The sequence below is a fragment of the Fukomys damarensis genome, unplaced genomic scaffold (genome assembly GCF_012274545.1).
Source record: "Fukomys damarensis isolate Sample0158 unplaced genomic scaffold, DMR_v1.0_HiC HiC_scaffold_16, whole genome shotgun sequence".
Taxonomy (NCBI): Eukaryota; Metazoa; Chordata; class Mammalia; order Rodentia; family Bathyergidae; genus Fukomys; species Fukomys damarensis.
The window spans coordinates 95,471,373-95,495,965 of NW_022900928.1; the positions used below are offsets into that span (position 1 = coordinate 95,471,373).

General features: G+C 36.1%; 1 protein-coding gene across 1 annotated transcript in view; it reads right to left on the bottom strand.

Annotated features, from left to right (window-relative positions):
- LOC104850657 overlaps positions 1 to 21,748 on the bottom strand; it is a 264,398-nt gene extending 242,650 nt beyond the window's left edge. Inside the window, exons 1-3 of the mRNA XM_033764494.1 lie at positions 21,688 to 21,748; positions 15,505 to 15,631; positions 13,251 to 13,336 (exon numbers count right to left, since the gene is read on the bottom strand). Coding sequence (XP_033620385.1) covers positions 13,251 to 13,336; positions 15,505 to 15,631 — 213 coding nt within the window. The 5' untranslated portion in view covers positions 21,688 to 21,748. The remainder of the gene's footprint in view (positions 1 to 13,250; positions 13,337 to 15,504; positions 15,632 to 21,687) is intronic.
- Between the last annotated feature and the right edge of the window lie 2,845 nt (positions 21,749 to 24,593).

Genomic DNA, 24,593 nt, shown 5'->3' on the forward strand with positions numbered 1-24,593 from the left:
ACACACACACACACATATATATATATGTATATTACATCTTTGTACATATGTATGACATATATGGTCTCTCAACTCCTCACAAGGCAGAGAGCAATCTTTCCTCAGAACTCAAATAGATCCTAGTTCTCCCTTTAGAAAAGTGCCTGCCACGCAAGGTGCAGTGGTGTGTACCTGTCATTTTATTTATTCAGGAAGCTGAAGCAGAAAGGTGGATTGGGTCTAGGAGGTCAAAGTCAACCTGAGCAACAAAGTGAGTCCCTTTCTCAGTTGCTCAGTTGATGGAAGGAAAGAAGGAAGGAAGGAAGGAGAAAAGAAACAAGAGAAAGAAGGAAAAATGAAGGAAGGAAAAAGGAGGGAGGGGAAAAGAAAGAAAGGAGAAAGGGAGGAAGGAAAATGAAAGAAAAAAGAGAAAGAAGGAAAAAAAGAGGAGGGAGGAAGGAAGAAAAAAGAAAGGGAAAAGGAAGGAAGGAGGAAGGGAAGGAAAAAATGACTGCCTTATACCACAATTAATGACATTTCCAGGAGGATGTGAGAATTTCTTGAAAATAGTAACAAAAAATCTTGTCTTAGATGAACACAGAAGCCAAAGTAGCAAGGAAAGTAAATGATCTCTTTTAGTCAACTTCAAAACACCAGCTCCTGCTTTAGAGTCCAGGGATGCTGAGAAACAGGAAGAGAAGAAAAAAGAAAAAGATTCACATGACAAGAGAGTAAAAAGTGAAAAAGTGTGTGAAACCTAGGAAAACAGCTTCAGAGGAAAGCAATAAAATGGCATGAATAAGATGAAGGCACAAAAGAAGGATTACACCTAAGACATAAAGTGTCCCTTAAAGTTTGATGTCAGAGTTAAAATTTAAGAAATATCATCAAAGCGGTATAAAATGTGCAACTGCCAGTACAGGGCTGAAGGGAAAGCCAAGATGGGGAAGCCCTCAATCCAAAACCAAGGAAAGAACACCTGTTTATGAGAGTAAGGAGTAACGCATTTAAAAGAAGAACACGTGGGGAAATATTACACTGTAGGAGGAAAATGTCATATCAATTATCATCTGGTTTAAATACTTAAGAAACAAGGATAGTCAATTACATTTATAGAAATAAATCCAGGTAAAAATTTCTTACAGGTGACACATCCAAAACTGAAGCTTACAAAAACACTGAAAGTGAAAGGGAAAAGCAAATATGAGTAAGATGCAAATGAAAGTTTGCATTCACATCATACAGATAGATTTTTCATAAAAATTCACTCTTAAAGAGCCAGAGTTAGGACAAGACATCCAACAGATGTCACACCTCCAACTTGATATGTACCTAACCATGAAGACTCACAAGGTAAAAATTAAGGAAATAGTACATGATGGAACATTGTTAAGGAGGTCCTCCTACTAACTGATAGAGTACACAAAAAATGAAGTACACAACAATTGAATCATCTAAATTTATCAGCTATTTGTGATACAACAATCTTAGAAAGATAGAAATAAACAACTTCCTTAGTTTGATAGCAGGTATCTATCAAAAGCTTACTACAATCATTTACTAAATGGTGACATGTTAGAAGCATTTCCCTTAAAATCAACAAAAAAGATGAATTGACCCATGCCTGTGACAGCTTATCACTTTAAAATATAACGAAGGTCCTAACAATGCAATAGGACAAGAAAATTTATAAGACTGAAAAGGATGAAACCAAATCACCATTATTTCTAGATATAACATCATCTACATAGAAATATAAGAAAATTTATTAAAAATATAATAAATAAGTCAACAGTTACTATTATTGAGTCTTGTTTGTACTTTTTCCTTTTCACTGTTAGGCATTTAATATCACTAGAATATAATATAGAAATGCATTCATAAGCTTGACTTCACTAAAATGCAAAACTACTGTTCATCAAGATAGCATCAAGCAGGTGGCCAAAACCTCATGACAGCAGACGTTTTCAAATTTAAGATAAAAATAAGAATTAGAATTTTTAAAAATACACAAAACAAGTATACTGGTCAAAAAGATAAACACCTCAATATAAAACTGATAGAAACACAGAAAATTAATTCACAGAAAAGAAATGACTGAAAAGTGTCCATCCTCATGATTATTCAGAAAAACTAGCACTAAAACTACAATGGGATTGAATTTTATATAAAATGGCAAAGTTCAACTGCTTAACAGTTTACCCCAACCATCACTCAGGCAGAGCATTTGTTTACATATTATCTCAAGCATTGCTCGGGCAGGTGTCATTTCAACCAGTAAATTCTTGTATTGAATTAATTTATTAAAATTGTCATTTTATCTATTTCCTATTATATTACCATATAAAAATAATTTTAAAGTATGCAATTTTTGGTCATACTTTATTTAAATAATTGGACAGATGTTATGGCTTGTGTTTAGAGGTCCCCCCAAAACCTCAAGCAGTCACAGGTGGGGCTTTATCTGGAATTGATTCATGGTGCAATGCTAGGCTCAAGGGCTTTAGGAATAAGAGTGTGAGTATCTGCCACCCTGCCCTATGTCGCCTGCATAAGATGAAAGGGGCAGAAAGACTCTGTTGAGGGCCCGCTCTTGCTCCCTTGTTGCTTTGCTACCTTCTGGCCACTATGTACTGTTTCTCCTCTGTGATGCCACCCTGCCATGTGCCACTCTGCCTTGGAGCCAGCTGATTATGGACTGAAGCCTCTATGAACTGTGAGCCAAATAAACCTTTCCCACTTTAACTTTATGTATCAGGCATTTTGTCTCAGCAATGAGAAAAGTATCTATCATATCTGGTAAGTGATTAAAAAGATTGTCAGTTCTACATTTCTCAGACAAAGAAGTAAAAGCAGCAAGTAAATATATGAAAAAATGTTCCACATCACTGGTCATTCAAGAGATGCAGATGAAAACAACACTGAGATTCCACCTCACCCCAAAGAATGGCTGCTATCAAGAAATCACACAGTAACAAATGTTGGTGGGGTTGTGGGGAAAAAGGAACCCTTCTCCATTGTTGGTGGGAGTGCAGACTGGTGCAACCATTGTGGAAATCAATATGGAGATACCTCAAAGAACTAGGATTAGAGGTTCCATTTGACTCAGCTATTCCTCTGCTGGGTATCTTTCCAAAAGAACTAAAAGAATCATATCACAGTGATATATGCTCACCTATGTTTATAGCAGCACAGTTTGTAATGGCTAAAACTTGGAAACTGCCCATCTGCCTATCAGTTGGAAACTGGATAAAGAAGATGTGTTTTATCTATAAAATGGAATACTACTCAGCCATAAAGAATGAGAAATTAGATTCATTCATAGGAAAATGGATGCATATTGAGGACATACTCTTAAGTGAAATAAGTAAGTCACACGTATAAATACCAAATAGTTTCTCTGGTATGAAAAACTATAATTGTACAGAAGATCCTAATGGGATAATTGACCATGTGAAATGGGAAGAAAAGGACTAAAGGTGTAGGGGAAGTAGGAAGGGTAGGGGAAAGGAAATAAGGGAAAAGAAAAAAATATGCAAAAATGAAAAAATGGAAATAAAGTTTTTGTAAATAGGGAAGGGAGGAGGGGGTGAAGGGAGAGCAAGGGTATGGGGAAAAAATGAGAACCAAAACCTGCCATGTAAAGGTACAAGATCACAATGATGAATGTAACTGTACTGTATACCTAAAATGAACCAATAAACTCGATGAGAAAAAAAAAGATTTTCAGTTCTAAATATTACTAAAGATTGAGAAAATGATAGATGGTAAATGAGTACAGTCAGTTTGGAGATCAATTTGATAATATCTAGGAGGTTTAAAGTATATACTTTAATTCACACATCCATAAACTAAAATATTGACAGGAACAGTCATAATAGCACTGCTGTAAGTGGAAGCTATTGAAGAAAAATTAAATTCCTTTTAGCCAGAGGAAGGCTAAATGACTTGCCACTTTATTGTGAGCATAAATGACCTACAAAGACATAGCAACATAGATAAATCTCACAATGTTAAGTGAAAAAACTGCAAAAACTGTATTTTCATATAGGTTGTACATATCTATTATTATAAGTATATATGTAACTGGTAAAGGTACAAAAGAACACATGATAAATACTAACTTCATAACCATGGTTGCTTCTAGAGAGGAAAGAGGAAAAGGTGATTGCAGGAATGTACAGAAGAATTACACTGAACTGACACTTATTTTCTCATGCTGGAAATTGGTTATATATTCTTAGATATCTAAAATATTTTTAATAATTATTTCAAGGAAGTTAAGCCCTATTTGGGAAAAAAAATCAAAGCCAAGGTGAAGATAACAAAAAGTTGCTTATTATCTCAATCACTCCCACTTGCTTTTTTCTTTTTGGACATAAAGTCTCACTATGTAGCCCAGACTAGCCTTGAATTCATGGTGATTCTTCTCTCTCACCCTCCCAAGTGCTGGGATTATAAGCACATGTCCTCTTGGCTTTTCTGAGTGCCAAACTTACTTTCCAAGCTTGCACATATTGGATTACCTAGAAGGCTGTAATAATATTACCTAATGATATGAAAAGACAAACTAAAAACATTCCATATTTTCACCATAATACCTCCAACATAATAGAGGACTGGAAAATGTACAACTTTGTCTTTTGTGGCAGATACATCTTACTCTAGAATTCTCAATATGTGATCCTTGTCAGAATCACCTGAGGAATTTAGTAACATACCAAGGAACACCTACATGCCCTGTCCTTCAGTGAAAGTATGACTCGGAGTTTTACTCACTCTCCAAGCAATTCCACTACAGATCAATACATGTTTGGATCACATGGTAAACATTACAAAAATAAGCATACCTGAATTCATTCTTCAAGATCAAGAATTAAATCAGAACTTCTGAGGTGAGCCCAGGGAACAGGTATCTTTAAGAGCTATTCACATAATTCCTATGTGCAGCCAGGGTTCAAATCCACTGCCCTAGACAATCACTACCATGACATATACAATTTCTACTAAAAATGGCAGAAAAGAGAAGCAAGTAAGAAGTGGGCAAATGAAAATGGACCCCACCTAATGAATAATCCCTGATTCATTGTTACAGGAAAAAAAAGAAAGAAAAAGGAGGCCCTGGGTCTTTGTTATATAGTATAGGTATAGTAGTCTTTGTTGTATAGGTATAGTAGGAAAAAATGAAAGAAATATAAAGGGATCAGTCACAGACCTTTTTTAACACATTTTTTCTGTATAAGTATGTGTGCCTTTTAGTTCAAAAACTGCTTTCAAATATTTTAATATAAAAACATATATTGTTACCCTGTATACCCAAAGCATATTCCAAAGGTGAAATCTGGTATCAACAAGAAAAGTATATCTTTCCCTGAGAATTACAAATAATGTACTGATAAGATTACAGATGCCTTGGAATGCATAAATCCTTAGGTCATTAGGAAGCAACAGATCTAAAAAAATTTTTTATAATCAAGTCTACAGCAGCTGCCACATTTTGAAACAAAAAGGGCAAAGTTGCAAGGGTAGATGCGAGCTACTTAAAGGAGGATGACCCTAGCCAGACCCAGTGAAAGTCAGCTTGAGTGAGTTCATAGCATTAGCCAGCTCAAGCCACAGGAGGGACTCAGGACAAAGGGCTCCTCCAGACTTGCATTAGCCCTGAATTCACCTACCTTCCTCCCACTCTCAGCTGGGGGCTAGCTGGCTCCTCTACCTTTTGCAGATCAATTCAAATTTAGAAACTGTTGAAGTAAAAGAACTTTATTTGGGGTCTTAGGAATTGCAATTTGGGAGACATAAATTCGGATACTTCTCAATCAGTGTTCTTAAGAAGGCAAGAAAAATAGGCATTTATATGAGCAAATATTATTTTATTTTACAAAGTAGTAAAAATTCTTTCAGTAGTAAAAGTTCTGTTGGCATTGAGAACAAGGACTGTGTGCCAGGAAAAGAATGTGTACTTTAGTAAAAGTATCCATAAACCAGAATCTGATAGTCTCTTGATATGCATCTTGAGTCTGTATGGTCAAAATGTAGTTATATGTTCCAGATGCCTTCGGTCAAAGGGTGAAGGTAACTAAAGTTCATATTCCAGATTAGGAGCTGGAATCATGCCTAAGTCCTTCTTCTCAAATGACCTCAATACTCCATTTTGAAAAACTCTTTCAAATCATAATTTTTCTTATATTTTCACACCCTGTGCTATTCCATCTTTCTTGTTTCTGTGTTTTCCAGTAATTTACCACCCTTTACACTTACCAATGCCTACCTTGAGCAAAAGAAGCATTCTGCAGCTGAGTGAAGTAGCTGCAAGCTCTCTGGAACACTTCCTGCCTGAAAGTGGGGTCTATTGCCTTCCTCTTGAGTGGTGGTTGTTCATGACTGATTTGATCAACAGAGTCAAGAAAAAGTGATGCTAGGCTTCTTCTGGGCCTGGCCTTGAAAAAGACCAGCAGCTTTCCTTTACTATTTTGCAACCCTGAATTGTTAGATAAGAGTTTAACTCCTCTGGTAGACAGACCACTGAGAGAGACTTTGAGGATACATGAAGGAAGAATACTCAAGTAGAGTCAGCCTTATGGCCATTTTTGCCAGGGTTGTAGGCTTGTGGGCAAAGTCATTTTGAAACCCACCAGAATGGCTCAGCTACCAATGGAAACCAAGTAATCCTGCTCAATATTGCTTAGGGTAGAAGAACCACATAGCTGAACTCTGCTTAAATATCTGACCCATAAAATCATGAAATATACAGCAATAAAATTACTAATGTCTTAAACTACTAAGTATATGACAGGTCTTTTTCTTTAGGAGTGGGTAAATGGAAGTCAATTCTGTAAGGAAATAGAGAGGTTAGAGCAATTTTAGGCTAGTGCTATGGCGAATGTGTTCCTTCCAAAATTCAGAAGTTGCCAATACGATTTGTTTATCTATTAGTTTGCTTGCTTGCTTTTTGAGACAGAGTCTCACTATATAGTTCAGGCTGACCTTGAGCTCAATATGTAGCTCAATATGTAGAATTACAGTCTTAATTCTAGACTGTATTATAGCATTTTATACTACATGCATCCTGAGTCAGATTTCTAAAGTTGAAGCCCAGGGTGGCCTTGAACTCACATCAATTCTCCTGCCTCAGCTTTCTAAGTGCTAGGATTACAGTGTACACAACCATGCTCAGCCCAAAATGATGGTACTAGAGGTGCAAACATTAAGAAGTGATTAGACCTTACAATTGGGATTGGGTTCCCCTATAGAAGGCCTCTTCTACTTTTCTCCCTGTAAGGATATAATAACAAAGCCCTCACCAAATCCTGACCCCTAGGTGTGCCCTTCCTAGCCTCCAAAACTTTAAGAAACAAATTTCTGTTCCTTGTAAATTACCCAGTCTTGGGTATTTCATTATAGCAGCACAAAATGGATTAAGTTAACTGGCACCTTAGTCCAACATGGAGAATATGGAGCAGGTTCTAATTAGCAAGACTGTCTTTATCAATGACCTGAAAGGGGCATTAAATATACATGTGCTAAATCCAAATGTATTTTAGAGTATTCAATTTCTATATCTCTTCTGCTCAATGCTGTAATTGTCAATAAAGACTATTTTTTTAATTCCAGAAAACCTAATGATGTGAACAAAAAGTTGGAACCAGATATTCAAGGGTAGTGAGCAGAATAAGAGGAAGTATCCCATTTTCAAATAGAAGAAGGAATTTGAGGAATTGAAAACACTGATGATAATGGAATTCCAGATTAACTTGGGCTCATCAACTCTTCCCTGGCTATTTTCATATGCACTGAATTGAAACGAATGAACAAAAATAATCTCAATTCAGTGAAATATCTTAATTCTAGACTGTATTATAGCATTTTATATTACATGCACCTTGAGTCAGGTTTCTAATGTTAACATGACCACTTTACTTCATCCCAAAGTGACACAGCAAAGACTTAAATATGCCACATGACCCAGAATTGGACTACAGTGAATTTGCAGGTTACAATTCACAATACCTTAGAGCTAAATACTGGAAAATCTTTTAAACTCAAAGTTTAGTACAGCATTCAGTAGTTATTCCTTCAGTGAAGAATCTATCTGAGCACACACTATCTCACTCCATGATAAGGATTTGAGAGTCCACAAGAAATGTGACATATGGATGGGGATTTAGTTCAGTGGTTCTGCTGCCTGCCTCACAGGCACAAGGTCCGGAGTTCAATCCCTGGTAAAAAAAAAAAAAAAAAGCGCAAAAATATGATAGTAGTCAAGTTAAAGTTTTTCAGAAGCAAAGCCAAGATAAGAACTGAGTACCCTAGTTCCCCTACCATGCTCTCATTCAATGCCTACACTATCAACTCAAAATGCAAAACATAAACTTAAGGCTATTTCTGGGACTCTATAGCTCACCACTTTTCCTAGCACCATGTAATGGCTCTTAAAAGATGATGCATAGACAGAATAATTTTAAGGGTGGATATTCATAATGATCATAGTAAAATGCAATATTCTTGCTAGTATATCATAAAATTTGATCCCTTAAAAACTTTGATAACAAATTGGAATTTAGAAAGATGTCACGCTTCAAATAAATAATTGAAAGATTACTGAAAAGTGTTTGCCATAAAAGATAAGATTTCTGAAATTAAAAACATTAACCTCTCAAATATCACCATAATGACTACTACCACTATCTCTGACAGCACTTAACTGCAAATTGCTATCAGCCTACCATTCTGCAATTGTTACTTAGGGCACACAGGTTTATTTTAAGCATACACACTTGCAGCCCCATGTTTTCATAGTACATTCTAATCCTAAAAATAAAGTGTTCAAAATTATTATCGACCATCTCTTTCCTGAACAGGCTATTTGGAAATTGGCTAAATTGTGTTTTTCCATCAGTGGAATTTCCCAACTACGAATTCAAGAACTGATAAAAGTTATTTTATCAAGGATGGAGAAAGTTATTTGATGTGATCAAAACAATATAACTAAGTTTTTTAAGAAAGGTATTACCTTTCCACTAATCCCCCTCCTAATACTTCACTAAAACACACTTATCCCATCATTCTTGGCATTTTTTTGAAGCAGTTCTGGAAGCCCTCTTTCATGTTTTGGTTGCACTGCTGTGGCTGCCTCGGTGTCCTAAATCGATTCAAAACTTTTGCTTTTCATGATTATTGTGACTTTGGGAAAGAGCCAAAAGTCACACAGTGCGAGAATCGATGAATAAAGTGGAGGAGGACATGCCCTAAAGTTTTTATGAGCCTGCCTTTCCATTGGATGGCAGTCGGCAGCATTATTCACTATATATATTTTTTTATCACACCTCATAAAGACACTCATAAAAGAGATACGGAACTGCTTCAGAAAGTAGTAAAAAAAAGAAGATAATTGTGTCCGAAGTAAGGGGGAGTACTTTGAGGGTAATTAAAAGCACGGTTTTTAATGTGTAAAATTAGTTTTTAAAAACACACTGAATTTATGGGGAGGAGAGGAGGGGGTGAAGGGAGGGCAGAGGTAAGGGGAAAAAATGAGAATCAAGACTTGCCATGTAAAGGTACATGATCCCAACAATGAATGTAACTGTACTGTATCCCTAAAATGTACCAATAAACTCAATAAAATTAAAAAAAAAACACTGAATTTATCAGAACTTATATAGTCTCTTTCGGAGAGAGATTTGAAAGCAATGTAGAGATCTGTCTCTAAAATTTTCATGGGAGTATGATCTGCATAAGCCTATAGAGGACAAAGAAAGTTAAACAGGGTCATAGATGACAGAACAAAGCATTTGAACTTGATCCAATATGCAGAATGAACCACTATAAGTTCAGTACTGGAGTTGAATGGAAATATAATCAAAATAGGACGTTAAATAGAGCAGAACTAATCATATATAATACAGTAGATGGAAACATTGATTTCAGAAGAAATTCTAGGATACTACTGGAATAATAATGATGATAACAGTGAGAATGAAAATGAAGTACTAAATCTGTAAAATATTACTAAGAAAAATATGTTAAAATACTAATCAAAGGAATTAAACAGAAGAGCCAAGTAAAAGTTCTTCTGACTCTGCCTTGGAAACTAAAAGCATAATGGAATTACAAACAAAAATCAGTTAGCAGAGAAAGAGAAGCAGATTCTATGAACCTCGCCAATGGAATAGGAAGGCATAAATGAAGACAGCTGTAAGCCAGAACTAACCATCAGGGCTAGATCAAGATAAATGGCTGATCTTTTCTTCTGGAACTCATGAAGGAGACTCCTGGAGTCTACTCTCCAAATAAACAAAAAAGGTCTCCCAGGGCCAGGGATGTAGCTCAGTGGTGCCACCACCTGCCTCGCAAGTGCAAGGTCCCGAGTTCGATCCCCGGTACCAAAAAACCAAAAAAGGTCTTCCAAGTGGATTCAAGGCAGGCTGACAGATTACTTTATTCTGTCCTGCACACAGGACTCCCTCCGACATTACTGGATGAGATCAGGCACGTTCAGGGTGGTATGGCCGTAGACTCTCCTACATTATTGGGAGAAAGATACAATGGTATCTACAACCAAGAATCATTTGCAGAGAAATTTATACTGTTTTATAGTAATCCTGAGGGAGAGGAGATATGGATTATAAAGTTGTGCAATGATGCCCTTAGCACAAAGTATTTTGTTCGTTGGCGTAGGGGTACATAATTCCACCTCTTTCAGCTATAAACTTCCATTTAATATGCACATCATATAAATATATCACTATCCATAAACTCTGCCTCACAGCATATGGATCAGAATATAATGCCCAGGACACATAACAAACACAATAAATTGCCTAAGACAAACTTTTCATGAGAAAATAGATGATTCAGAGTGGCAATATTTCTCTCTGACTGGGAAAAAGAGGAACATGTCGAATGAACACCAAAGTCAAAAAGTCATTCCCTTGGGTACACCATGTAGAAAAAGCCAAAAATAATTTATTAAACTTCATATTTATTGAAAAGTCATATAACAAAATAGCAAAAAAATACCATGCCAGGAATGAATTGGAAGTTCACCAATATCCAGTAACAAGATGGGATGGGGTGGGAATGGCATATGTAGGATGTGATAGACTTCTATGTGGGCTTCTGAATAACTGTTTTACTAGCACAATATAATAGGGGCAAGCTAATCTATATGTATCAAATTTATGCAACGTCCTGTACAAGATAGCTAGACCATAGCTTCCATTCCTATTGACAAAGCAGCACTCTAACATCAAGTCTCAACCTATCCAACTTTTCTTGACTTTGTCTTCTCTTTGGCACTCACCATTCAATATGTCATGCAATTTCTCTTTCTGTAGCTTTGTTTATACCATCTCTTCTATCTTGAATTCATTTTCCATTCCTTTCAAGTCTGTTCATTAAAATGCTATCTATCTTTAATTTTTGTCCCATAATCAAAGTGCTTTTCTTTTTTTCTCCCTTCTTGGTTTCTTTGCCTTTATGTCTCTAAGTCTTATATTCACTCTTTTCTCCTTCATAATATGGCTTCCTTCTGCCTTAAATAGCTGTTCTAGGCCATTGTGTATTACACCCAAACCAAACTCCTTTCCTGATTGCCAAAGACTGCCATTTCCCTTGCCACCCCATTACCAACCCTAGTCTCCTCTTCTCCCACACTATTCCAGTCACACTGAGTTCTGCACTGTTCCATAAACATATTCCAGGTCACTCTGGCTTCTTGATCCAACCAAATAAAGTGCTCAATTACCAGAAAGTTAAATCAGTTACCAGATGTTTGGCTTCAAAACACTGATGGTCTGGATATACTTGAGAACATCATGATTTCTGACTGAGTGTCCATTCCTCACTCATTTGTTTCTCTTATTTACCTTTGTCTAGCTGAGATCACCAAAATTATGATTCAGATGCCTCATTATCCCACATCATACCTACCTCCACCTTACTCCTTTCCCTGAGAAGAGTAATCCACTTGAGCAGATTTGTCTTCTTCTTCCCCACCCCCTCCTTAGAGTATTTTTTCATTAAGTTTATTGGTACATTTTAGGTATACAGTACAGTTATATTCATCATTGGGATCTTGTACTTTTACACGGTGTACCTTGGTTCTTATTTTTTCACATTCCCCTGCCCTCCCTTCAAACCCTCCACCTCTCCCTATTTACAAATACTTGTTTCCATTTTTTCCTTTTCCCATATTTTTTCCTTTTCCTTCTTTCCTTTCCACTACCTCTCCCACTTCCCCTACCCCATTTAGATATTTTCTTCCTATTTCACAAAAACTGTAAATAAGGAACAAAATGTATAACTGATAATGTGAAATAGGAAGATTTGTCTTCTAACAGGAAAGAAAAGGCATCTGGGGGGGGGGTATAGGCCCTTTAGATAAGCCAAAACAGAAACCCACTGGAACATCACATATTACTTCAGCCTACTGAGACTAGGATGACTACAAAGGTGAATGTGGGAGTGCCACATGTCCAAGCACTAGAAACATGAATCTGTATAGAGACATGAAGTTCTATATCTGTTGCAAATCTGCCATCACATGTTAGTGGACTTCATTCAGAAGGTTACAAATAGTTTTTATTTAGATATCATTTTTGTTCTCAAAGTAAAAAGTGACTGATAAGGAATGTGCAATAACTTTATTATCATCATAATCAGCTGATTTTATTATATCATCATAATCAGCTGTACTTCAGCAAGTGCTCAAGATATACTGGACTCAGATGCCTGTGTTATCTTTTCTCTGGTATTTATTACCTTCTTCCTCCCAAAGCATAGCTCTTGAAACTTTGTCCTTATTTTAAATCATGCTTCATGCACGTGCATGAATTTTTTATTGTAAACCCTACATGACCTTTTGGAACGCTGAAAGTAACAAAAGAGACAGAGGGCAAGTGACAGAGTCAGGATGAACTAGTAATCAAATTGCTTTGTCAGATTAAAGATAAATACATTTTCAGTAAGTTATACATCTTACATGGGATATATTTAAACTAAAAACATATTCATGATTTCTCTGAAATTCAGATTTAACTGATAAACCTGTACTTTTATTTGTGAAATCTGACAACCCAGGGGGATTTTCCTGCTCTTTCTCTTCCAAAGCTGCACAATCACATGAGAAAGGATACAGGTTTCATTTGCCTGAGCCACTAACAACTGCAATACAAACAACTTTGAAAGTCACAAACAGAAGTAAAAATAATAATGAAAAAACCTGCATAGTAGAATAAAGTCTTAAATGCAACAAGATCTGTAACTCAAACCTTTGTTGGTGGCTGGTCAGGGATGCAGTTTATCAGTTCCAGTTCATCTATCACTGGGCATGCAGCATCTGGGGTTGTCTCAGGACCTAGGGCCATCCCAAAAGCAAACTTTAAATGTCACAGGCACTCAATAGCCCCATAATCTCAATGCTTTCAATAAATTAATACAACTACTCACTGGACTTAACTCTGATATCCTCCAGTTTATGTATTTCACTTTATAAAGCATCATTTTGTTCTTACTGATTGTTTTTACCTCTCTGTACCAGCACTATCTCCCTCTACTCCCAAACCCATACTGCCTCCCTACAGGACAATATGTACAGGAGAAAAAACTCTACCATTACATTAGAAGTCGATGAAAATAAGAACCAATTTTCCTTTTACTCTAAGGAAACTATGGCCTTCAAAGCAAATCAGGTTAGAGCCTATTTTTTAAATGAAGTACTGCTAGAACACAGACATATTCATTTGTTTATAGTTGCTTTTATACTCTAAAAAACAACATTAAGCAGTGATGACAGAAACATTCGGCCCACACATATTTGCTACCTGCCCTTTCAGACAAAAGTTTGCAGATCACTGCTCTGGTCCTTGATTCCACCCCAGCCCCTGACACACACAGATCACGTGCAATAAGAGACATCCTAATCTCTGCACTTCAGTTCTGCTCACATGCCAACAGTCCACCCACAGGAAAAGCACATTCCTGAGCAGTGGCATTCTTCTGTACATACGAAAACGCTAATGACAAATATGCAAAGGGAACTTGTCAGTCTAGAAACAGAAAGCTAGAGCCTACCCCAGAGCTAAAGAAATTTGGTTTAATGATCAGTAAAACAAAACAAAACAGCACTTTAATGCATTCTACTATGAGGAAGTGAATTTTCTTTAAGGCTTTCTGCAATGCTAGAGTTAATAATGACATTAAAATAAAAAGCTGAGGCTTTTGAATAGTATTGAATAGTTTTCTTTCACTGGTGTGTTAAACAAACTGTATTTGTATCAGTTTCTGCATAAGGCTTTTAATTCCATCTTTAGGATCAGATGTTAACTGAGCTTTAAACAGAGTGTTTAAGAATTGAATAACCTTTAAGATTATGTAATCTTGGGTGGGGGATTTAGCTTATTGGTTCCACCTCCTGCCTCACAAGTGCAAGGTCCCAAGTTCAATCCCTAGTACAAAAAAAAAAAAAAAAAAAAAATCATGTAATCTAATCTTCTACAAAAACTAGAAATCTTTCCAGCTGGGAATGGCATGAAAAGCAAAGAAAGCTTTCCTGTAGCTGCAACCTGGCCCTGCATTGCCTGGTTTCCCTAAGAAATTGAAGACATTTATAGTTAAATGGATGCACATTGAAGTGATACTCAAGTGAAATAAATAGGACACACAAGTGTAAATACCAAATAGTTTCTCTAGTGTGAAAAACTGAAAGTGTAAATAAGGACTAAAAGGTATAATCAATAAAGTGAAATAGGAAAAAAAGGGACAAAGAGCAAGGGGAAATGGGAGGGGTAGGGGAAAGGAAAGAAGGGAATAGAATTAATAAGAGAAAATGAAAAATAATAGAAACAGTCTTTGTAGATAGAGAGGGAGGGAGGAGTTGAAGGGAGGACAAGGGAATGGGGAAAAAATAATAACCAAGATTGATTATGTAAAGGTACAGACTTCCAACAATGAATGTCATTATACTGTATACATTAAATGTACCAATAAAATTAATTTTTAAAAAAAGAAAGAAATTGCTCCTCCTAGATTAATCAGATAGGAAATCCTGGATAATGCAGCTTAATCCAGCCCATCTTTGGGGAAATAACAGTTCAATAAACTTTTAATACAATAACTTGGTTGTTTTTCTTTCCTGAAGGACCAAATTTAGCCCTAAAATACTTTAATTACTTGTTTAACCACCTTTTACAAAAGCATATTGTTCATCATCATTAACAAAATTTGAATTATTCAAATGAAATTCAGCAAACTTATTCCATGTCAATTTTGGAACTTAATCCAGGGCACTAATTAATTTGGAAAATGAAACATCAAAAGTTAAATCTATAAGGATTATATTCTAAACTGCTACAATTTTAATTAAATGTTTCCCCAATCATGTACAACTGGTACACACAGACACACACACACACACACACACACACTCACACCAATAAACATGAAAGCATTGTTTCCTACCACTGATGATGGTTTTATTCTGACAAGAGCAAATTATAGAAGGAGAGCCCAAGAGTTCCTTGTTACCTTTTGATTCTGCAGGACCTTTGGCTAAAAGAACAATTAGAACGACAGCAATGATGAACAATGCAAGCAAAAGAACGCTGAGCACAATCTCCAGTGTGGTAAATTTTTTCAATTTCTTTCTTGCCATCTATAAAACAGAGAAAACAATATTAGACTTCAATTTTACTAAGCACTTGATTATAAAATTTTAAAAATTTAATAGAAAAGCTCAGGTGTACAAAATGAATAGTATAATAAATCTCCATGCACTCATAATCTCAATTTTTTTACAAAAAAGTCAACTCACGGCCAATCTCATCTTTGTTTCTATTTTTTTTGTATCCCTAATCCTGGAATTTTTTGAAGATAAACTCAGGTTTCATGTATTTAACCTAAAAATATTTAAGTATATTTTAAAAAATAAGAAATTTTAATATTTTACAATAATTCCTTATTATCAAATATCTTAGTCAATTTTGAAATTCAGCTCATATGATAAATTCTATTTGTTCTACTCTCTTAAGGATGCAATCATGATTTTTATACTGTAATTTTTTATATCTAAATCCTTTTAATCTAGGCAATTTATTCTCTATAGATTTTTCTCACAATCTGGATTTTGTTAATTGCATTCACATGCATTCTAAAAAGTTTCTCTAATAATGGAAATTAATCTAGATCTAGAGTTTTGATCCAATTTAAGTTTATTTGTTTTAGTAGCAATGGCCATAGATGGTATGCTGTCTTCCAGCAAGAGGCATAAAATCAATCTGATTCTTTTGTATGATATTAACTGCCTCTAGTATTTCCCAGAATGATTATTTCATTGGGAATTATGAAACAGTGAGGCTGTGATTCTTTCATTATTTGTTTGGTGAAATATTTCTATAGACATAAATTTCCTCATCTATTTGGCTCACAAAGACTCAGTTTATGAAGGAATGTTTATGAAGGATAAATGCTTAACTCTTTACAGGTTTTCAAAATAAAATTTTTCCTTAGCATCTTTTAAAGAGGAATAAGAATAGTTGCTATTGTTTTTAAACATCTTTATGAAATCATAAATTAAATGCATGTGATCTGTCTTAATCCAGTGATTATAAGAATTCTCATATTTTCTTATCTTTTACCAGCAGGAATACACTGAGTCCAATAGTAGTCCTGCTTTCTGGCACAACACAACACTCTAGGTTCAGTCTAGGCTCATACATTCCTTGCGCCAGGTATGAATTATTATAAACTGTAAGGTGCCCCTGTTCTTTTTAGTGAGACTAGTATTTAGACACCACAATCTAGGTGAGAACTGATAAAATTTAACTGAAGGTATCTTGTATAGCATCTCAGCCAGGTGTTTCTTTTTAGATTTCCCAAGGAGTCCTTGAGGAGTTGCAATTTCAAAGAAAGATGAAAATACAGAAATTATATACCTGTAACTACAGTTTGAACATATGTGCCCCCCATATTCATGTGTTGATACCCATATGATAGTATTAAGAGTGGACCCTTGGAGGAAGTTCTTACAGGGCATTCTGTCCTCATACCACTCAGTCTTTTTGTGGAGTACTGTTACACAGTTAACAGCTGTCCTTATTGATTTCTTCTCCATATGACCTTCCTATCTGGTAAGTGCTTTATGGCCCCATATGTCAGGTGGCATATTCATATCTGAGATCCAGGTAGAGAAAGCTAGAAAGATCCAAGAGCGGCAACCTGGTTCGTTCAAAGCCTGCTTTCTTCCCTGATCCATTCACCACTCCTTCACAGGTAACCTTGAAAAATCACACTCTATTTATCCAAAAAGAACATGCCCTCCCTACTTCCCTCAGTCTTAATTCCTCAGTCCCTAAGATTAGAAACTGTGCCTTTCATTGCGTCCTCATTATCCATCCCATCAATGTGTCCGCACTTATTCATCTCAGTTCAAAGTAGCCTTCCTCAAGCTCTTTGTCCAAGTATTAGATGGCAAAAGGATACATGACTTCTCATGTATTGATAAAGAAATATGCTGTTGGTCAATGAAATTCAGTCTTACCATATAAAAAGAAATGGAGCTAAAAGCTACTATTTTCTTGTTGTTGTTTTTGTTTTTTGAGACAGGGTCTCACTATGTAGTTGAGACTGACCTGGAACTCACTATGTATCCCAGGCTGGTCTCAAACTCACAGTGATCCTCCTGCCTCAGCCTCCCAAGTGCTGGGATTACAGGTGTGCACCACCATGCCTGGCTTGGCTACTGTTTTCTTTTTTTCCTATAACAAGAACTGTTATTTTTTCTAGAATAAATTATCCCAACTGTAGTCTTTCTTACACTATATCTATTACTTTTTATTCTTTTATAAGAAATTCCATAATATTAATCTTTATTATAAAATTGCACAATGATTAATAATCTTCCATACTTGATAAAATTAAATGAGCTAATAAGGCAAAGAGTTGATCTTATGTTCACTGACAGAGAGAATTTATCAGAATGCAATTCAAGTACCACGTCTTTTTCTCTTTGGTTATTGAAAATAGTTGTGAGAAGAGTGTTATTTAAACTAATATTTTTGAATTTTTCCAAATGTTTATTAACACAGTATGACAGACACTATAGAGAAACACCCACACATTACTGATCAAATTATAATCACCATATGCACTATGGAGTCTTGGTAGCTATTATTAGTATATCCATAATCCAAAAATTCCGTTTATAGAAATCTCCCATAAATGCACTTAAACACTTGGAGATCAATGTATATAGAGATAAAGGTTTTTCATTACATGAACCATCAAAAATTGAGGACAGTATATTGTAACCCTAGCGAAAGTATTGAGTAAATTCAATATTATTCAAAATCACATGGTGACCTTTGTTCAAAGTCCAAAAATTCTATGAAACTCCAAGTTGCTATTTGATAATTTGTTATGGATGCTGAAATACCTTGTTTGATCAACACATTTTAATACTAATTATAATTATAGTTTATAATGATTGAGCAAATGTGCTAAGAGTTTTCCCTAATATGTCACATGCCATCCAAATAACCCCAAGTGAGGTACTCTGAGTACCCCCAGGTTCCAATGAGGAAATGAAGGTTCACTCAGGTCTTATAACTTGCCTGATGTCACATAGCTGATAAGGAGCAAGGTCACTATTTAAACACCTGACCTTTGGACTCTACAGCCAAGGCTTTAATCCATTACTCTATAATCTATGTTCAATGCCCCATGGTATACGCCAGCTTAGGCTTTTTGTGAGATTGTAGTTTTATCAGGTTTGCATCTGGCTCATTCAGCATGTGACTGACATATACATGGAACTAGGCTGAGCCCTTACATGCATTTTGTACATACATTATTTTATTTAGTCCTCATAACCATTTTAAGAATAGAAATTATTATCTCCATTTTACAAATGAATTGACAGAGCTTTATTGAAGGTAGGTTGCCCAAGGTGCAGTCTTCTCTAGTAGCAGATTCAGGCTTCAAACCAAGCAATCTGAATCCAAACTCATTGCTTTTAGGGCTCTCTTCCACCACCTCCTTCTATATGATGCAAATACAAAAAAAAATCTATACACCCGTGAATAATAACTTTCTAACTTAAGTGAGGTAGAATAAGTGGAATACAACCATTAAGCTAAAAGCCTTATGAAAACAAAAGGAAATGACAATTCTGCAACATTTCTGTCCCCATAGATCCTGGGGGACTGAAAGTGTTCCATAGGTACCTTTCTTAAATTTATGATATACAACACTGTTTTAAATTCTCTATAAAATCAGGGGGGACAAGGTACTGATGTGTCTCATTTCTCAGTTTTATTTGCCATTAGATTATTGAAGGGTAAAAAAGTAAACCTGTTTGCAGTTTATTTGTTCATCAGTGTTTTTATAAAGTTTCTGCAATGTTCCAAGCAATCTTCCAGGAGCTGGTTAAGCAACCATGAACAAAATCCCAGCTCTAGTGGAACCTATGTTCTTCTGGATGAAAAAAAGAATAATTGTAAATAAAATACAGTAGATTAAACTATATGAAGGCTATAGAGAAAATGGAGCAGGAGAAAAAGATGAAGAATGGGAGAGTGAGGGTTATAATTTTTAAAAGTTTGATCAGGAAAAATCTCATCCAAAAAGGGAGAATTACTATGCATAGTATAGAGTCCATGTTGTTTCTTCTTGAATTGCATGGTTATATGAATAATTGTCAAAGCTCATTTTTCTGACACTGTTATAGTTATTCAGGCAAAGTAGAAAAGCCATGTATAAAATGGATGTGCAAATTAATTTAGAAAATTAGATAACTCTTCTTCTTTCTGAATTATAGCCAGTGTCTGATTTGTGTATCAAGAGCTCAGTTATTACAGTGTAAATCCTATAATAACATAAGCCAAGACATCTAGTGGAAAAGACAAGGTTAGTTTTATGCAGATTAAGGATAACTTGCAAAGAACCCCACAGAAAGTATGGCTATTCCTCAAAATTACTGGGCAATATTTCACATGTTGCTCCATTGTATCCAGGATAGCTAGAGAATGAGAAGGGAAAAAATTACTAATCTTTTTGCTTGTTTTTGTTTTTATTTTTTCAAGTCTTGTCACATTCAAAGTGCAGAGTTCTAAGAGTAAGCTCTGACCCTACCCAGCTATGTGACTTTGGAGGAAAAAAAAATTTGGACCTCTGGACCTCAGTTTCCCCATATGAATCACAAAAAGATCATCTCTAGAAGACAACTATTATATCCTTCTATAGGCCCAGGCCAAGAACATACAAGAATTTATCTTTCTCATCACACTGTGTGGCTATCATCTGAACCAATTATTTGGGCAGGAGGAATTGTTTGTTTGTTTTTGTGTTGCTGAGCATTAGACCCAGGGTCTTCACACAGACCACACTGGCATCTCCTACATCTACAGCTTATTAGCTTATTTATTTATTTATTTATTGACAAGATCTTGCTATGTTGACCTTACTACAATGACCTCATTATGATGAATAAGCTGGGCTCAAACTTGCTATCTTCCTGCCTCAGTCTCTCAGAGTTCCAAGAGTACATGTGCTCACTACCATGCCCAGATTGAATGCATTTTAAATAGAAATTTTTTTCCTCTAGGTCCACCTATTCAGTATTTCATATTGCTAATAGAAGTCTTTGCAAAGTCATTGTATTAGCAAGAGAGCTTAGATCTAGAATACAGGATAGACTGTTATCCCTCTTCCATTGGTCCCTGGTAGCACAAGCACCTACCCAGCACAGCAAACCAAAGACTCTTCCCTCTCACCCACTCCCTGTCCACCTCCACATACTCACTCAGGCACACACCTGACACAAGACCAGTAGAGGGTGTGGAGATAGGCCAGTCCTCAGACAGCACCAAAGTGACAGTTCAAATCCTTGGGATTGATTTTGACCTCTCTCCTTTCCCCAGTAGGAATTTGCCCTTCCCACATCAGTAACCAGTTAGAAAAGAGATGCCCTGCTAGACTTGTCCAGTAAGAACTCAATTCTTGAGTTTTACCAGGGAGGTGCCAATAATGACCCTCCTTCCCTTCTTCCTCCAGGACATCCATTCTATTTCACACCTAACTGCCAGCTCAGATACCACTTCTTTCCTTCATGGCCCCCTTTTGAATCCCATATGAGATCCTTCCTGACCTTCGCCATGCACCACTCATACATACATCCCGGAATTATACACATACACACATTCTTAGAGTCTTCCCTAAAATAATTCTATATTTGATCAACAAAAGCATCAAACCCCTGAGGATGGTAACAGATTCCACAATTTCCTATTACCATGGATTCGGTAATTATCATCCTTTCTCACACTTCTACAAGTTTTTTAGAAGGAATGTCCAAAATGTTCAAGTCTTACTACCAAATTCTAACTCCTTTACCTCATATGCCCCGCAGCATTTCTAGAATTCCTACCTGCAACCTCACCCTGTGTATTAAATAATACCTCACATCTCATCAGAGACACACACACAAACACACAGATTTAGCTCCAATCAGGCGTCTAGATCAAGCTGAGACCAGAGGAATACACACACATACACTCACACATGCATACATGCACACGTACATACACACAGAGGAAAATGTTATTTATTTTTGTCTATAACAAATTAACAAGGGCATTTTGACTGAAACAGATCAGCACACATTTGAACATACACATTGGTAGCAGTAAGTGAATAAGCAATTCACAAACATACCTCATTATCTCCTGCAGCTGCTCCTGCTCCCTCAAAGGACCAATTCACAATAAAGCCGAGAAATGCAATCCACAGAAAGCAACCCCTGTTAAACTGTTTATTGGCTTATCAAGACCAAGTTAATGATTCAAAATGCAAATCACTGCCCAGCTATCCCTTTCATGTTCAAAATTGTTAATCAGTAATCTCAGTCTTCCTCTGAGGAGGACATCCCTAAACCTTACAGCAAGAAGCCACTGCCCTAGTCTACCCCATCCCCTCAGGCTATTGCAATATTTATTCCATGATGAGGACACTCAATGTGTCTGGTAAGAGAACACAGGACTAACTCAATTTACAGACATAAGGACAATAAGGGGCAAAAAATAATTGAGCTGGTGTCACAGAACTTTGGTCTCTCCTAGTAAGCCCCAGTCTCCCAGGAAACCATAAATATTTAGTTGCAATATGCTAATTTGTGATGAGGGAAATTGTTTTGAAAATGTTTCCAAATATGTTCTCTTATTTTCTTGCCACTATAACAGTTGTTCTTAAGCTTTATTATGCTATGGATATCCTTTGGCAGTCTGACATTTGCTATGGGACACAATTAGAATTATATTTTTAAATGCATGAGATAAAATATGGACACAAAGGGAACTGATACCATTAAAAGTTACTAGACTATTTTCAATTGCAATATGTGCCTCTTTAATTATACACTAACAATATGATGGAATGCATAATAGCAATTGCGATTTCTAAAGAGTTTTAAAACTGAACAATATTTCAATATTATCTTAAATGTAGGATATGAAAATAATGTAAGCGCTCTTGGAACCAAAGTCATAGGTACAGCTAACACTACTGTGGTTTGCAGCCTAACTTTACACTAAAAAGAAAGAGAAAAATATGAGAAATGAAAAAATGGAAATAAAGTGTTTGTAAATGGGGAGGAGGAGAGGGGGTAAGGGGAGGGCAGGGACAAGGGGAAAAATGAGAACCAAGACCACCTGTCATGTAAAGGTACAAGATCCCAGTAATGACTGTAACTGTACTGTATACCTAAAATGTACCAATAAACTCAATGAGTAAAAAAAAAGAAATGTTAAATTTCAATTAGAAGTTATCCAAGAAATATACACAGTTTCCCTTCCAGTTTCAACAAGACATCTGAATTTCTATCCAGGAACTCCAGATTAAGAACCCTGCTATCATGAAGGGGACCTTCTTCAGAACAGAGAAAATCCTCCCTAAATGTGATCTAGTCCTCCCTCATGTACCAGTCCTCAAAGAAATAAGAACAGAAATTGAAGATAGGAGTTGAAAAATTTTTGTTACATGTCAGAGAAATTTGACATTCAACAACTCTAAAGATTTTTAAACAGAGCTTGCATTCATATATCCTTGTTTTAATTTTGTTTCTTTAGTAATTTAGTTTTAATTTTATAAAAGTCACAGTCTGAAACATACTGAGAAATGAAAATAAAAATAAAATCTGCTGTCTTACTGCACATAATTTTAAAAGCTTAACTATTGCTGTTTTGGGGCTTTGGTTTTTATGGACCAGGGAAAATTCGGCAAATATTGAGCCAAAGGACATGAATTTAGGAAGTGACTATCACCTGGAAAGGCTAAACAAATGTCATCATCTCTTATCATGGCCATGTCAGAGCAGACACAGGTTTGGACAACCAAAATGAAATCAATTTATCCCTTTCAAAAGTTCACTTCTCTATCCTTTTATTTCTCATTTCACTGGCCACTAATGAAAATGCTGTAGGAATCAGCAAAGTCTGACTCCAGGCTTTGGGTAAAATGGATGAATTTGCTATCGTGAAATCAAAAACTTTAGATCTAAAAGAGGACAGAAAAGAAACTGACTTGCAGAGAGGCCTACTGGGTATCAAGACCTCTGCTTGGGGCACCTTGTTGATATTCATGATTGCCCCAACCAGCTCCAGAGCCTCTGTGGGTTGAAACATTTGGTTTGACCCTGATGAACTGTAAGATCAGCAAGGATAGTTGTCTCATTCTAAAAATAAAGAAACCAAGATCCAGGAATGTTGTGAGGCATATATGGGTGCTTGCTAAAAGATCCAGATCTGTATTCAATGCCCAAGTCTGCTTACCTATGTAGGGAGCTTAAGCAAGTAACCCTCTGTTTCCCTCAATTTAAATGAAGATAAAAAATGGTATCTGCCCAATATAACAAATAAAGTAATGCAAGTAAAACCTTTGATGTTACATAAAAACCCAGTAAACATGTTACAATTATTAGGATTGTGATGAACTGCCACAGACCTTGAACACCAATCAGAAGTTCCTTTAATTATGTCAACCTCTCACTCTACCCTAGATCAGAATTCTGAACACAGGAGATGAAATGTGTTTAAAATTTTTTCTCAAGCACTTATTTTGCACAAAACCCCATACAACATATTGATATCTATGATGTTGCTAGATGGCAGTAGTTTAGAGGTTTAGCTTTAAGCTCTTGTACTCAAAAAGTTAATTTAGGTCAAACCAAAGTACAAGTACTATAGTGTCTACAGTGGCTTGCTGCTTGGTGACAGTGTTTTCCCTGGGGAACTCATGAAAACTGTGTACTTAGGAACCATAAAGAAAGACTAAGCAAGTAGGAGAACAAGCAAGGTGATAACAATGTCTCTGCCTCCCCATTCTCCACCCACTATCCTTAGGAGACCTTCAGGACCCCACATCTGAATCAAGCTATAGGCCCTGAGCTGCCTTCCCTGCTTCCAGCCACAGAAAATACAAGAACAAACTCTTACTGATACAACTCAATTCAACCTATAGTTTTTGTTTGTTTGTTTGGGATGTTTTGTTTTGTTTTGTTTTGTTGGTCCTGGGAACAAACTCAGGACCTTGCATTTGCAAGGCAGGTGCAGGCACCACTGAGCTAA